At 38.5% G+C, this 13,658-nt stretch overlaps 2 protein-coding genes across 2 annotated transcripts; both read right to left on the reverse strand.

Moving 5' to 3' along the window:
- Positions 1 to 152: 152 nt before the first annotated feature.
- LOC149130661 (uncharacterized) lies at positions 153 to 5,404 on the reverse strand. The gene has a single exon (XM_089344497.1). The coding sequence runs from the start codon at positions 4,028 to 4,030 to the stop codon at positions 2,828 to 2,830; it is 1,203 nt and encodes a 400-aa protein (XP_089200623.1). The 5' UTR covers positions 4,031 to 5,404; the 3' UTR covers positions 153 to 2,827.
- A 4,609-nt stretch (positions 5,405 to 10,013) lies between these two features.
- LOC106868525 (uncharacterized) lies at positions 10,014 to 12,070 on the reverse strand. The gene has a single exon (XM_014913829.3). It carries the CDS (start codon positions 11,472 to 11,474, stop codon positions 10,176 to 10,178), a length of 1,299 nt encoding a protein of 432 aa, XP_014769315.2. The 5' UTR covers positions 11,475 to 12,070; the 3' UTR covers positions 10,014 to 10,175.
- Positions 12,071 to 13,658: the final 1,588 nt, after the last annotated feature.

The raw sequence follows: 13,658 nt of genomic DNA on the forward strand, positions 1-13,658 counted from the left end.
TATATAATGGTTGGTTTGTTGTTGTCGAGGGTCACCAATTGTAACGGTTAGATTTTAATCAGTAAACAATATTATGGTGTCGGAGTCACCAGTTGTGACGATAAAAATTTGTTATAACAGCATGTTGCAGGATGCAAAAGATGAACAATGCATGAAGTTTTAAGAAAATATTTATTTACCGTTACATTACAATCCCTTGCCTCGACGGGCAGGTTATGATAAATCCAAAGGCATGCGAAGTAAAGTTTGTGGTAGAATGTTTCTTTGTATAGTTTGGCGTATACGAATATGTAAGTAGTAATCCACAGATAGCGATAGAATGATGTTGTAAGAGAACAGAATTAGAGCTAGTGAGAATTGTTGGGTGTTGTCTCACAGTTGCTGACAGTAAATTTCATTTCTTCCTCTGGCCAAGGTTCTAGCTGGTCAGCCAGACTTCGTTCTCATTGAGTCGTCACCGTGTGACTCGTTAAGTTGTCAACGACTGGTGACTAATTGATGTTTGCTTGGAGTTTCTTGCTTTTATTACGATCCAGAAGAATAGACATATCATTGAGAATAGATTTAGTTGGTGGTCTTATCATCTCTATTCTAGATTTTGGTGGAGTAGAAGAGGTTAGAAAGGGTCAAGTGGTGAAGACATTATTTCGGCCTAACTAAAGGCATCTGGAAAATGTAAAACTGCTGTCAGAGAAAGACCATTGTTCCACCGTGGGAAAATTTCTGTTGCAGTGTTAATTTAAATTTGGCTATGGTGGTTTGAATTCACTTCATGCATGCAAGATCCACTACATATATATACACAGAAAATAATTGCCTTTTTTCACCACTATCAAATTTGATTCAACCAATCACATCAGAGCCAAGGATGAATGGGTGAGAACTGTCTAGAAATAGATCATCTCTTCTATCTGGCAGTGTGTCATTCATAGTTATTTCACTAATTAACCCCATGGAAGATAAGAACTTTATGAAACAACATATTCACCATTGCTTTCTGTATGAGTACTGCTACAGAAGCAATGAAAAACATTTGTGTGAGTATATCTGGATGCAGTGAAAGCTTGTACATGTCATCTGTGATTTAAAAGGTTTAAAGATGGCAATTGTGACATATCCGACCAACATTGCTCTGAAAGATGACCCACTCTGAGTGATCTTTTGAATGAGACTACTGTATTGGAGCCATATCAAATCACCAGAGATTTGACACAAAAATTTAATGTGTCATGTTCAACTATCCATGAACATCTCAAGCAAATTGAGAAAACCTGCAAAGAAGGAATTTGGGTTTCACATGAGCTTATGCTTGAGAACTGAACACAACATTCCACCATCTGCAGCAGTCTTTTAACCAGGAATAGCAATCTGTCATTTCTGCAGTGCATTGTTACAGGTGTTGAAAAATGGGTTTTGCACCAAAACTCGGCTTGCGAAGACCTGTTGGGGCAAGCTAAGCATTTTCTCTGGCGTGCTAATGATTCTGTCAGCTCACCAAATTTTTTTTTTTTTTTTTAATAAAATAATGTTTTCTCTTGAGTCAATTTGGCAAAAAATATATCAACTGACCAGAAAATACAGGGTGTTCAAGAAGTCTCTCGGCAGTGAATTTTTTTTTTTCTCCAAGATATATTTTTAAACATGTGTAGAAGAGTCAACTTGTGTATTGAAAATGAAGGACGACACTTTCAACACTTCTTATAAAGTCTTGTAAAGTCTAATATATTCCTTTGTAGTCTTATACCGTCTTATAAATATATTTATTTTGCAATAAAATACTTAATGCAGAGAGACTTTTTGAACAACCTGTATAATGCAACAAATATGAAAATGAAAGGATTTTAATTTCCAAATTCATAACATTTTTTAACAAAATATTTAAATTGACAAAAAAATATTTCATCACAAATTTCAATGATGAAGTTTTGCATAAATTTCTCAGTGATTTCTTTTTTTGCAGGATCTTAAATATTGACACAAAGAAAGGAAAGTTTGCTTTTTAGATTCTATGTTCTTGCTTGTTTATGATTTTATCATTCAATAATTTTGGGTTTTTATGAGTCTAATGTATATAAAGACAATCTTTTTAGAAATAATGCTTTTGAGTTATCATCATCATTTAATGTGTTTTCCATGAAGGTATGGGTTTAAGAGTTTGACTGAGGGCTGGATAACCAGATGGCGGCACCAGGCACCAATCTGATCTGGTAATGTTTCTACAGCTGGATGCCCTTCCTAATACTAACCACTCCAAGAGTGTAGTAGACACTTTTTACGTGCCACTGGCACAGGAGCCAGTCAGGCAGGCCTGGCATTGATCATGTTCGGATAATGCTTTTTACGTGCCACCAGCACACACGGGCCAGTCAGCGGGTGTCATAGTTTAATAGAAAATAATACGTTACGGACCAGGTAGAGTGAAGTCATCCTACTTCCATGAAAATAACCAATCAAAAGGAAATATCAGTTGAAAACAATGAAGGATTAGCAATAAGAAAGGGGTTTCTGGTGATAGAAAATCTCTCTTGGCAAATTCTGGCAAGTGTGGTAAGATGAACATAAAAATGGTGATGAAGATCTGATACTTGGATTTTTTCATGAATCATAAAATGGTGTCTAAAACTAGACAGCAAACAGATCTTCAGATGATATTTGTGGATTAAAAGAACAGAACACAGAGAATGATTTCTAACATAATTTCCCTATTATAAAATGTTCTCCAAAGAAATGAATTTATCAGATTTTAAAGTTAAATAGCTTCCTTCCATACTAAATCAGTTTGTGCTGTGTTAAGTCACTATCAGAAACTAAAGATTTCCCCTATACTTTACGATAATAAGGTCTTTTGTCCAGTGTGGCTTCGTTTGTGGATAACAACACTAGAACTCTGAGTAAAAGATTTTCCACATATTTCACAGTGGAAAGGTTTTTCTCCAGTGTGTATCCTTATGTGCCTTGTTAAGTCACTGCTAGACACAAACCACGTCCCACATATTTCGCAATGGTAAGGTTTTTCTCCAGTGTGACTACGTTTGTGGATATGAAGACTAGAATTTTGAGTGAAAGATTTCCCACATATTTCACAGTGAAATGGTTTTACTCCAGTGTGTATTCTTAGGTGTTTTTTTAAACCAATATTTGAAACAAAATATTTTTCACATATTTGACAATGATATGGTTTTATTCCAGTGTGCAGTCTTTCATGAACTGTAAGCCTAGATTTCTCTGAGAACGATTTTGAACAAATTTCACAATGATATGGTTTTTCTCCAGTGTGTTGTCTTTCGTGGAATGCAAGACTAGATTTATCAGTGAATGATTTCTCACATATTTCACAATGATAGGGTTTTTCTCCAGTGTGAATTCTTTTATGCCTCGTTAAATTACTACTCTTCACGAAATATTTCCCACATATTTCACAACGGTAAGGTGTAACTCCTGTATGTATGCTTCTGTGTGTTGTTAAATTACTGTTATTAACAAAAGATTTCCCACATATTTCACAGTGATAAGGTTTCTCTCCAGTGTGTGTTCTTTTGTGGACTGTCAGATCATTTATATAAACGAAAGATTTCCCACAGACTTCGCATTGGAATGGTTTTTCCCCAGAGTGTATTCTTTTGTGTCTTGTTAGGACGCTATTTGAAGCAAAAGATTTCTCACATATTTCGCAATGGAAAGGTCTTTCCCCTGTGTGGACTCTTACGTGTGTTATTAAATCTCTGTTTGAGACAAAAGATTTCTCACATATTTCGCAATGGTAAGGTTTTTCTCCGGTGTGACTACGTTTGTGAACTTCAAGAAAAGAATAACTAATAAATGATTTCTCACATATTTCACAATGAAACAGTTTTTCCTTCTTGTGTATTTCTTTGTGTGAAAAGACTTCATCTTCTGAAGAGAATGCCTCCCCACAAATCTCGCAGCGATATTCAACATTTTTCACTTCAGCTTTTTCGTCTCTGTCTCTCTCTCTAATTAAACCTGTATTTTTAAAAACGGTTGAGTCCAAGTCATCGACGTTCTCCATATTAATTCTTGAGCAATTCTGAAAAGCGGACAAACGTCTGCGAGTTAATTTATTATGGTTGAGTTTCTTGTCTTAGATATCACAGATCTCTGTTTACATGTCTGGAACAGATGTAATGTAGGTATATTTTCTACTCACCAGTAGAATGTTTGATATAAAGTCCAAATGTAAGTGAAGAAGGACGAGGAAAGTTCGTTGATTGATTTGTTGTTAATTAAAAGCCATTTCCCCTTGTCCTGTAAAACGGGGAACAACTAATTAACGATGTAAAGCTGTGATCAGATGAAATATTTAATCATGAATTTGATGGAACACCGATCCTCAAACATGTAGGATGCCCTGTTTTAAGGACAAACATTAACGTTCACCGCAACATGAGATAATTACTACATGTGATATAATTAGATTTAGCTCAACTAATTAGAAACACAAACAATAGTCGGTGTCTTTGATATTCCTGCCCCTTGTTTAAACGATACCGGTGACATGTATTAAAAGTCCCCAACATTATATAACGTTAGGAAACAGCTTAAATTATATTAATTTACATCTTAAATTGTATCCAACATCACCCAAAACAGTTATCATCACTTACAAAGGATCTCTGTGTGGTCTTTCGATTTTCTAGAAATAACAGTCAAGACTCCTTCAAATGTACTGACGTAACTATAGAAAACTATGAAAACTCGACAAAACAGTCACGGCTGGAAAGTATTTTTGCATAAGTCGTTCTGTGTTTTACAAAATTTTCCATTTTAAACAATAATTAGAAAATGTAAAAAGCAATTTACAAAAACACTTCTAACGACAATTCATGTTTCACAGAAACGGGAGTTGAATTTAAAGATAAGAATTAAAACAAAATAACGGAATGCGTCCTTTCCTCTCTGAAAGCCGAAGGAGGAGGGTTTGAAAGTAAAATATCTATTTTCCAAGTATTCAATAAATAAATTCCATTTTTTTGTTTGTTTGTTTTACACACACGCACACACACTCAACATGTCCTTTCAAAAGCCTCGTTCTGGCTCCTCCATTCTCTTCCTGAGTCCTTCTGCACACACACATGTGTTGTACGCATACATATTCTCTGTACACACGCATATACATTAATGTCTCAATATACGAGTTGATTCGTTCCCGGAGAACGCTGGTAAAGCGAAAACTCGTAAAGTCGGGTTCTCGCAAAGTAATGCAACACTGTACTACCAGCCATCCAACGTTATACTCCTTAACACACAAGCACGCTAATCGCAGTCCCTACATGCGCACGTTCACACATTCTCAGATCAATAATGCATTCTTCTGCCTTCGAACATCACAGTTATTTTTCCTCACGCAATATCATCATCATCATTATTTAATGTTCGTTATCCATGCTGCTGGCATGGGTTGGACGGTTCGACTAGGCTGGTATGCTGCGCCAGGCTCCAGTCACGTTTGGTATGGTTTTCTATGGCTAGATGCCCTTCCCAACGCCAACCACTCTGAGAGTGTAATGGGTGCTTTTATGTGCCACCTGTACGGGTGCCATTTGCCTGACACCAGTATCTGCCACAACTGCAATTTTGCTCAGCTTGATGGGTCTTCTTCTCAAGCATAGCATAATGCCAAAGGCCTTGGTCATTGCCTCTGTGAGACTCAATACTTGAACGGAACCCAGCCACTTTGCCTCCATCAGGCCCAACACTCAAAAGGAACTTAGCCACTTACTTTGCCTCTGTGAGGCCCAACATTCAAAGGTTGATTTCTTTTTTATATGCCACCAGCACAGGTACAAGAGGGAATTCTGTCTTTATTAATTTTTTTTTTTTTTTTGTAATTTTGTATTCAGAAATTCATTCTGCTCTCTTCTTTGTCTCATAATATTCAACTAACATTTCTATGCTCACGGGACTTTTAATACATGATCAAGATTTGCTGCCTAAGATTTGAAACCAAATCCACCTGGGAAATCCTCTCCACACCAAATAATTGATGGGGAAACACTTGACCCCCAAGGACCTGTGCTGGTCAAGGAAAGGACAGTCATTTGTTTAGAGTTTGGCCTACATTACTGACGATAGTCTATGTAACAGAAAGCATTTCCTATCTCTTCCTCTTTTGTGCCTGCGCTGACCAAGGAGCACTTCCCTTCGCCCTTTGCTTGACATACTGTTATGTCTCAAGCTACTGCTATCTAGCACCTTCGGATGATCTCTACTCAACTCCTCTTCCACAGCTAGACTACCTCTATTTATATGTCTTGGGCGATCCTACTTCTTCGCTTGGGGGTGTCGAAGCTTTTGGCCATAAGAAAGACAATGCCACTGTAGTGACACCTATAGCAGACGACTGTTATATGTTCAATGTCTGGAGTTTTATCCACGCATGCGCAGGGACTAGTTCCGGAAGGAACACAGGAAGAGTCTCATGCGCATGCGTGGTCATTCAATATTCAAGTTTCGTGCCCTTATTCATTCTCTTTCTCGGCCGGCCGGCCATGAGCCTGAACGTGTCAAGCAGTCTCTCCAACATTCCAACTCTGGAGCTAGACAAATAACCACCAACATCATTGACGGCGTCTCAGCAACCAAAGGGCGAAGTGCTGCCTATTTCCTCTGTAAATAAATATTGTTGTGTTGATAGTTCAGAATCTGCGTTCCGTTGTTTCTTCAGTAATTTAATGTACGGAAGCAGGTATACACCTAATGGAGTATAACCACTTTTCTATACCACCTTTATCCTTTCTTGTCAGCAATGTGCATTCCTTACTCTTTCACTTTCTACTGATGGACAGCAACTTCTACACTATCAACTACTAACCCGTGAGCCAACCTTTTTGTCACTATCACTACAATTACTACTGTCCCTTTAACTGCCTGTCAGGCAAACGAATGAATACATGTAAATAATATTTCTTCTTTCTTGGTGTTGATTCTTCGATATTAACTGGTTACTCTCATGTGAGAACCTTCAAGTGTTACATCTACACGTTACATTTGGTAGTGGGCTACATCATATCAGCGTGATATGGCCGTTACAACCCTTCAGGGCTGATGTTGGTGTCACATAACTGGCACATAGAACTGCTGGTCCTCATGCAGGTGATGACAAGCAATCGAGGCCGTTGGTGATATACCATGCTGGAGAAGACCTGTGAAGCCTAATGAAATCATAGTTGTGGCTCATGTTGGAGTCGTGTAACTAGCACTCGTGCTGGTGGCACATCAAAAATACCCATTACATTCTTGGCGTGGCTGGTTTTAGGAAGGGCATCCAGTTGTCAAAACCTTGCCAGGTCAGACTGGAGCTAATGCAGCTCTCCAGGTTGCCAGTTTCAGTCAAACCATCTGACCCATGCCCACATGGAAAGCAAAGGCTAAATGATGATGATGATAATAATATATATATAGGAGTGGCTGTGTGGTAAGTAGCTTGCTTACCAACCATATGGTTCCGGGTTCATTCCCACTGCGTGGCACCTTGGGCAAGTGTCTTCTTCTATAGCCTTGGGCCGACCAAAGCCTTGTGAGTGGATTTGGCAGATGGAAACTGAAAGAAGCCCGTCGTATACATGTATATATATGTATGTGTGTATATGTTTAAGCTGTTTGTGTTTGTCCCCCAACATTGCTTGACAACCAATGCTGGTGTCTTTATGTCTCCGTAACTTAGTGGTTCGGCAAAAGAGACCGATAGAATAAGTACTAGGCTTGCAAAGAATAAGTCCTGGGGTTGATTTCTTTGACTAAAGGCGGTGCTCCAGCATGGCCAGTCAAATGACTGAAACGAGTAAAAGAGTAAAGAGTATATATGGATGGTTTTCCTAGCACCAACCACTCTGCAGAGTGGGCTAAATGGTAGTCAGACCACTCTGCAGGGTGGTTAGGAAGGACATTCAACCATTAACAAAAAAAAAAAAAAATCATGCCAAAAGAGACACGGATGTATGATGCAGGATCCTGCCTGGCCAGCTCTTGTCAAATCATCCAACCCATGTCAGCCTGGGTGGAAGATGTTAAACGATGATGATGATGATAATATGCATCATCATCATTTAACATCTGTTGTCCATGCTATACCCTTCTCAGTTTCCCTATTTGTCTCTGATTACAGAATATCCCAGAAACAGCTGTAAGACTTTAAAATTTTTCCAATAACAATAATAATGGATATGACTTGATGTTTGTTGTCCTCGTTAACAAATATATACATACACACACACACACATATATATATATACATATATATACACATATATATACATACACACATATATATACATGTGTGTATATCGTCGTCGTCGTCATCATTTAACGTCCGCTTTCCATGCTAGCATGGGTTGGACGATTTGACTGAGGACTGGTGAAACCGGATGGCTACACCAGGCTCCAATCTGATTTGGCAGAGTTTCTACAGCTGGATGCCCTTCCTAACGCCAACCACTCAGAGAGTGTAGTGGGTGCTTTTATGTGCCACCGGCACGAGGGCCAGTCAGGCGGTACTGGCAACGGCCACGGTCGAAATTGTGTATTTTACATGCCACCTGCACAGGAGCCAGTCCAGCGGCACTGGCAACGATCTTGCTCGAATATGTATGTATATGTATGTGCGTGTGTCTATAGATACATGTATATTCATTTTACACGAGCGTGCTTGTGTGTGTGTGAGTGTGTGGTATGAACATGTCTCTACATGTACATGTCTCTACATGAACATGTCTCTACATGTACATGTCTCTACATGTACATGTCTCTACATGTACATGTCTCCTTCAACACACACACACACACAAGAGAGAGAACTTGCATAGATGTAGGAGGCAAAGGGTTGTGGTGGGAGTAGGGATAGCTTCCTCGAATTCCGTTTGTTTTTTTCCTTTTTTTTTCATTTTCTTTTTTTTTTTTATCAAGAAACATAACTAACAAATGGAAGAAGACATTGACAGTGGGGGGGGAAAACGCATGGATTGTGGATGTATCACAAGACAGACAGACAGAGAGACATGTTAGGTAGAAGCCAAAGACACGGGAAGACGGTACCGAAATAGAAGAAGAAGAAGAAAAGAAAGAAAGACAGAAGACACTGTAAGGAAAGTAAAAAAAAAAAATATAGGTCAGACATAGACAGAAGTAAGACATGAAGAAGGAAAAGAAAATGTCCAGATTTCTTTAGAATATTTGTTGCGACATCTGGCCTGAATATGCATAAAGGACAACAGACGTTAAATGAGGATGATGCATATTATCATCATCATCATCGTTTAACATCTTCCACCCAGGCTGACATGGGTTGGATGATTTGACAAGAGCTGGCCAGGCAGGATCCTGCATCATGTATCTGTGTCTCTTTTGGCTTGATTTTTTTTTTTTTTTTTGTTAATGGTCGAATGTGTCTGAGTACCATTTAGCCCACTCTGCAGAGTGGTTGGTGCTAGGAAGACCATCCATACACACAAGATGCTTCATTCAGTTTCGGTCTACCGCATCCACTCACAAAGCTTTGGTCAATCGAGGGATATAGAACACATGCCAAAAGTACCATATAGTGAGTTTGGGAAGTAAACTTACCACAGAACCACACTTGTGCTTACATGTCTACAACAGTGAGGCCACCCAAAGACTTGTGAGTAGATGTGATAGATAGAAACTGAAGGAAGCCCATCACGTATATGTGTGTCTGTTTGACTTGACACAGAATCGTAGTTGCTAGCATCACTGGTATCCAGGAAGTGTCCTTCATTTCTGCTCTACCATGAAAATATAACCAATCATGGGGAAATATTAATTGGAAAAGTGGCAACTGGTCGTAGAATCTCTGCCTCAACAAACTCTATCTGAGCCATGGAAGTGTGGAAAAATGGAATATAAAAATGCTGATGGAGGTCTGATATTTATATTTTCCTCATCATAATTCATGAAATTGTGTCTCAATCTAAAACTAAACAGTGAACGCATCTCACTTCAGATGATATTTGTGGATTAAAAGAACAGAACACAGAGAATGATTTCAAACATAATTTAACCATCATAAAACATTCTCCAATGAACATTTTATGATGGTGAAAGAAAAGGTTTTATTGTATTTCATAGTTTAAAGGTTTCACACTAAGGTGAATCTTTTTGTGTTTTAGTCATCACAAAGAAGTAAAGATTTCTTCCATACTTTACGATAATAACGTCTTTTGTCCTGTGTGGCTTCGTTTGTGGATAACAACACTAGAACTCTGAGTAAAAGATTTTCCGCATATTTCACAGTGGAAAGGTTTTTCTCCAGTGTGTATCCTTATGTGCCTTGTTAAGTCACTGCTAGACACAAACCATGTCCCACATATTTCGCAATGGTAAGGTTTTTCTCCAGTGTGACTACGTTTGTGGATTTGAAGACCAGAATTTTGAGTGAAAGATTTCCCACATATTTCACACTGATAAGGCTTTACCCCAGTATGTATTCTTAAGTGTTTTTTTAGACCAATATTTGAGACAAAAGATTTCTCACATATTTGACAATGATATGGTTTTATTCCAATGTGTAGTCTTTCGTGAACTACAAGTCTAGACTTCTGAGAGAATGATTTTGAACAAATTTCACAATGATATGGTTTTTCTCCAGTGTGTTGTCTTTCGTGGAATGCAAGACTAGATTTGTCAGAGAAAGATTTCTCACATATTTCACAATGATAAGGTTTTTCTCCAGTATGAATTCTTTTGTGTGTTGTTAAATTACTACTCTTGACGAAATATTTCCCACATATTTCACAGTAATAGGGGGATTCCCCTGTGTGCATTCTTTTGTGTACTGTTAAGCCACTATTATTAAAAAAGGATTTCCCACATATTTCACAATGATACGGCTTTTCTCCAGTATGTATCCTTTTATGTGTCGTCAAATCACTATTAGAGACAAAAGATTTATCACAGATTTCACAATGATAGGGTTTCTCTCCAGTGTGTATTCTTCTGTGGATTGTTACATCATATTTCCTGACAAATGACTTTCCACACACATCACAACTGAAAGGTCTTTCGCCTGTGTGTATTCTTTTGTGTTTCGTTAGGACGCCATTAGAAATAAACGATTTCGCACATATTTCACATTGGAATTTTTTTCCTCCGGTGTGTAATCGTTTGTGTGTTATTAAATTATTTTTATAGGCATAAGACTTCCCACATATTTCACAGTGGAAAGGTTTTTCTTCACTGTGGCTACGTTTGTGTACTTCAAGAAAAGATTGAGCAATAAACGATTTCTCACATATTTCACAATGGAACCGTTTTTCCTTCTTGTGTATTTCTCTGTGTGTGACGACTTCATCTTCTGAAGAGAATGTCTTCCTACAAATCTCACAGAAATATTCAGCAACATTTTTCTCTGCAACTTTCTCACCTCCGTCTGTCTCTCTAACTGTATCTACATTGTTAACAACAGTTGCGTTAGACGTGTCCAAGTGATCAACATTCTCCATATTAATTCTTGATGAACTGCTTAAAAGCTGAGAAATGCCTGTGAGTTAATCTGTGAGTTTCTTGTCTTGGACATCACTGACCGTTGTTTACATGTGTGGAACGGATGTAATGTATATTTTCTACTCACCAGTAGAACGTTTGATAGAAAGTCCAAATGAAAAGCGAGGAAGGATGAGGAAAGTTCATTGATTGATTTGTGGTCAATTAAAAGCCATTTCCCCTTGGAACCGACCAATTAACGATGTAAAGCTGTTATTATATAAAATATCTAATCGTGAAGGTGATGGACCACCGACCCTGAAGCATGTAGGTCGCTCTATCTCATCCACAAACATTAACGTTTACCTTAACATGAGATAATTACTACAAATAATATAATTAGATCAACTCCACTAATTAGAAAACCAAACAGTAAACGGTGTTGCTGATAATCTTTCCCTTGTTTGTAGGACAACGGTGACATATATTAAAAAGTCCCCAACCTAATATAATACAGAAAACACCTTCAATTATCCAAGACAAGGCGAAGTGTTTTGCAATATTTGCGCGCGCGCGTGAAAGTTCGCGGCGTGTATATCACGTGACTAAAGCAGTTGAAGGCGTGGAGAGAATTCGCTGAGGTTGAGAGAACTCCTGTCTTCGTTTGTGCATTGCTTCATCTGTGATCTGAGAGCCGCACAAATGAACATGCAGCGTACTGTAATTCGGGAACATATGCTTTAAGAGTTCGAACTGGGCCATAACACCGCAGAAGCAACCGAAAACATTTGTTGTGCGAAAGGTGAAGGCGCAGTTGACCACAGTACAGTAACCAGGGTGGTTCAAGAAATTTCGCTCGGAAGCATTCTTTCGTTTTGACTCCAAAAATGTAAACATTGAATTCGGTAGTTTCCGTGACCACATGTTGTCTTGTCAACTGTCAGTTGACATATCGAAATGGGAAGAGAAAGCTAATGGGTTGTGCGTGCGTGGTTGTTCTTGTTCCTCTGTGTGTGTGTGTGAGTTTGTTCCTCTGTCTGTGTGAATGCGTTTGTTCTTGTTTGTGTGAGCGTGTGCTTGATCCTTTGTGCACGTGTGTGTGTGCCTGCTCTGTTTTTATGTATTTATGTGTTGTGGAATGTAGATATAACGAAATTATGCCAACAATGTCACATTTTAAACTTGAAGGAAAAAAGCCTTGCTTATTTGTACTTACCTGCTTCATAGCGTGCACGCACACACACACACGTACAAACAAACAAGAACAAGCACACACACACAAGAAGAAGCACGCACACACAAACAAGAACAAACACGTACACATAGACAGAGGAACAAGTACGCACATACACACAGAGGAACAAGCACACACACACAAACAAGAACGCACACACAAACACGTACACCTAGACAGAGGAACAAGTACGCACACACACACACACACAGAGGAACAAGCACACACATACACAAACAAGAAGGTAAAACACGGAAGGGGCCTTTTTGTTAAAAGAAAACAAAGAAAAAATACAAGAAGGAAAAAGAACTAAATATTCTCAAAGAAAAAGTGTGTGATTTAAGGGAGATTTGGCTGCTGTTTCTAGCACATCCGAAGACCACCTTCCTCGTTTTTACTCTCACTGTATTAATGATTTTCAATATTTTTCTCCCCATGAACACATTTTATGGAATGATGATGCGGAAGTAACACACGCGTGCTTCGTTGGTGGAATATAAGCAACAACAACCAAAACACAACGTTCATTTTAAATTTTAACCCCAACCGCGCGAGGCCCCGTGTGTGAGTAAGAAAAAAAATATCCCGTCGATTCAGAAAGATCCGCGGAATCACTCCAAGAACGACAAGAAGCTTCCCGTGTGCAATGGAAAGTGGAACGGCTGTTGAGAGGTGAATGCAGATTACTAGGGTGCCGCCGACGTTAATCTTCAAGTTTAGGGGGATAAAAAAATAAATTAAAATATTCAAGGGAAGTAACTGAACGGCTTACCAGTATTCTCCGTACATCTCTGTTTATAAATAAATCACACACGTGATTTGATTGACGTTAGGGTTAGGGTGTGATTTATTTATAAACAGCTAGAAGAAAACGGATAATACTGGTAAGTCGTTCAGTTATTTCCCTTGATATATATTTTTTTTTTATCCCCCTAAACTTGAAGATTACCGCCGCGGACTCTTTCCCATC

The sequence above is a fragment of the Octopus bimaculoides genome, chromosome 28, assembly GCF_046866305.1.
Source record: "Octopus bimaculoides isolate indiv1 chromosome 28, ASM4686630v1, whole genome shotgun sequence".
NCBI classification, from domain to species: domain Eukaryota; kingdom Metazoa; phylum Mollusca; class Cephalopoda; order Octopoda; family Octopodidae; genus Octopus; species Octopus bimaculoides.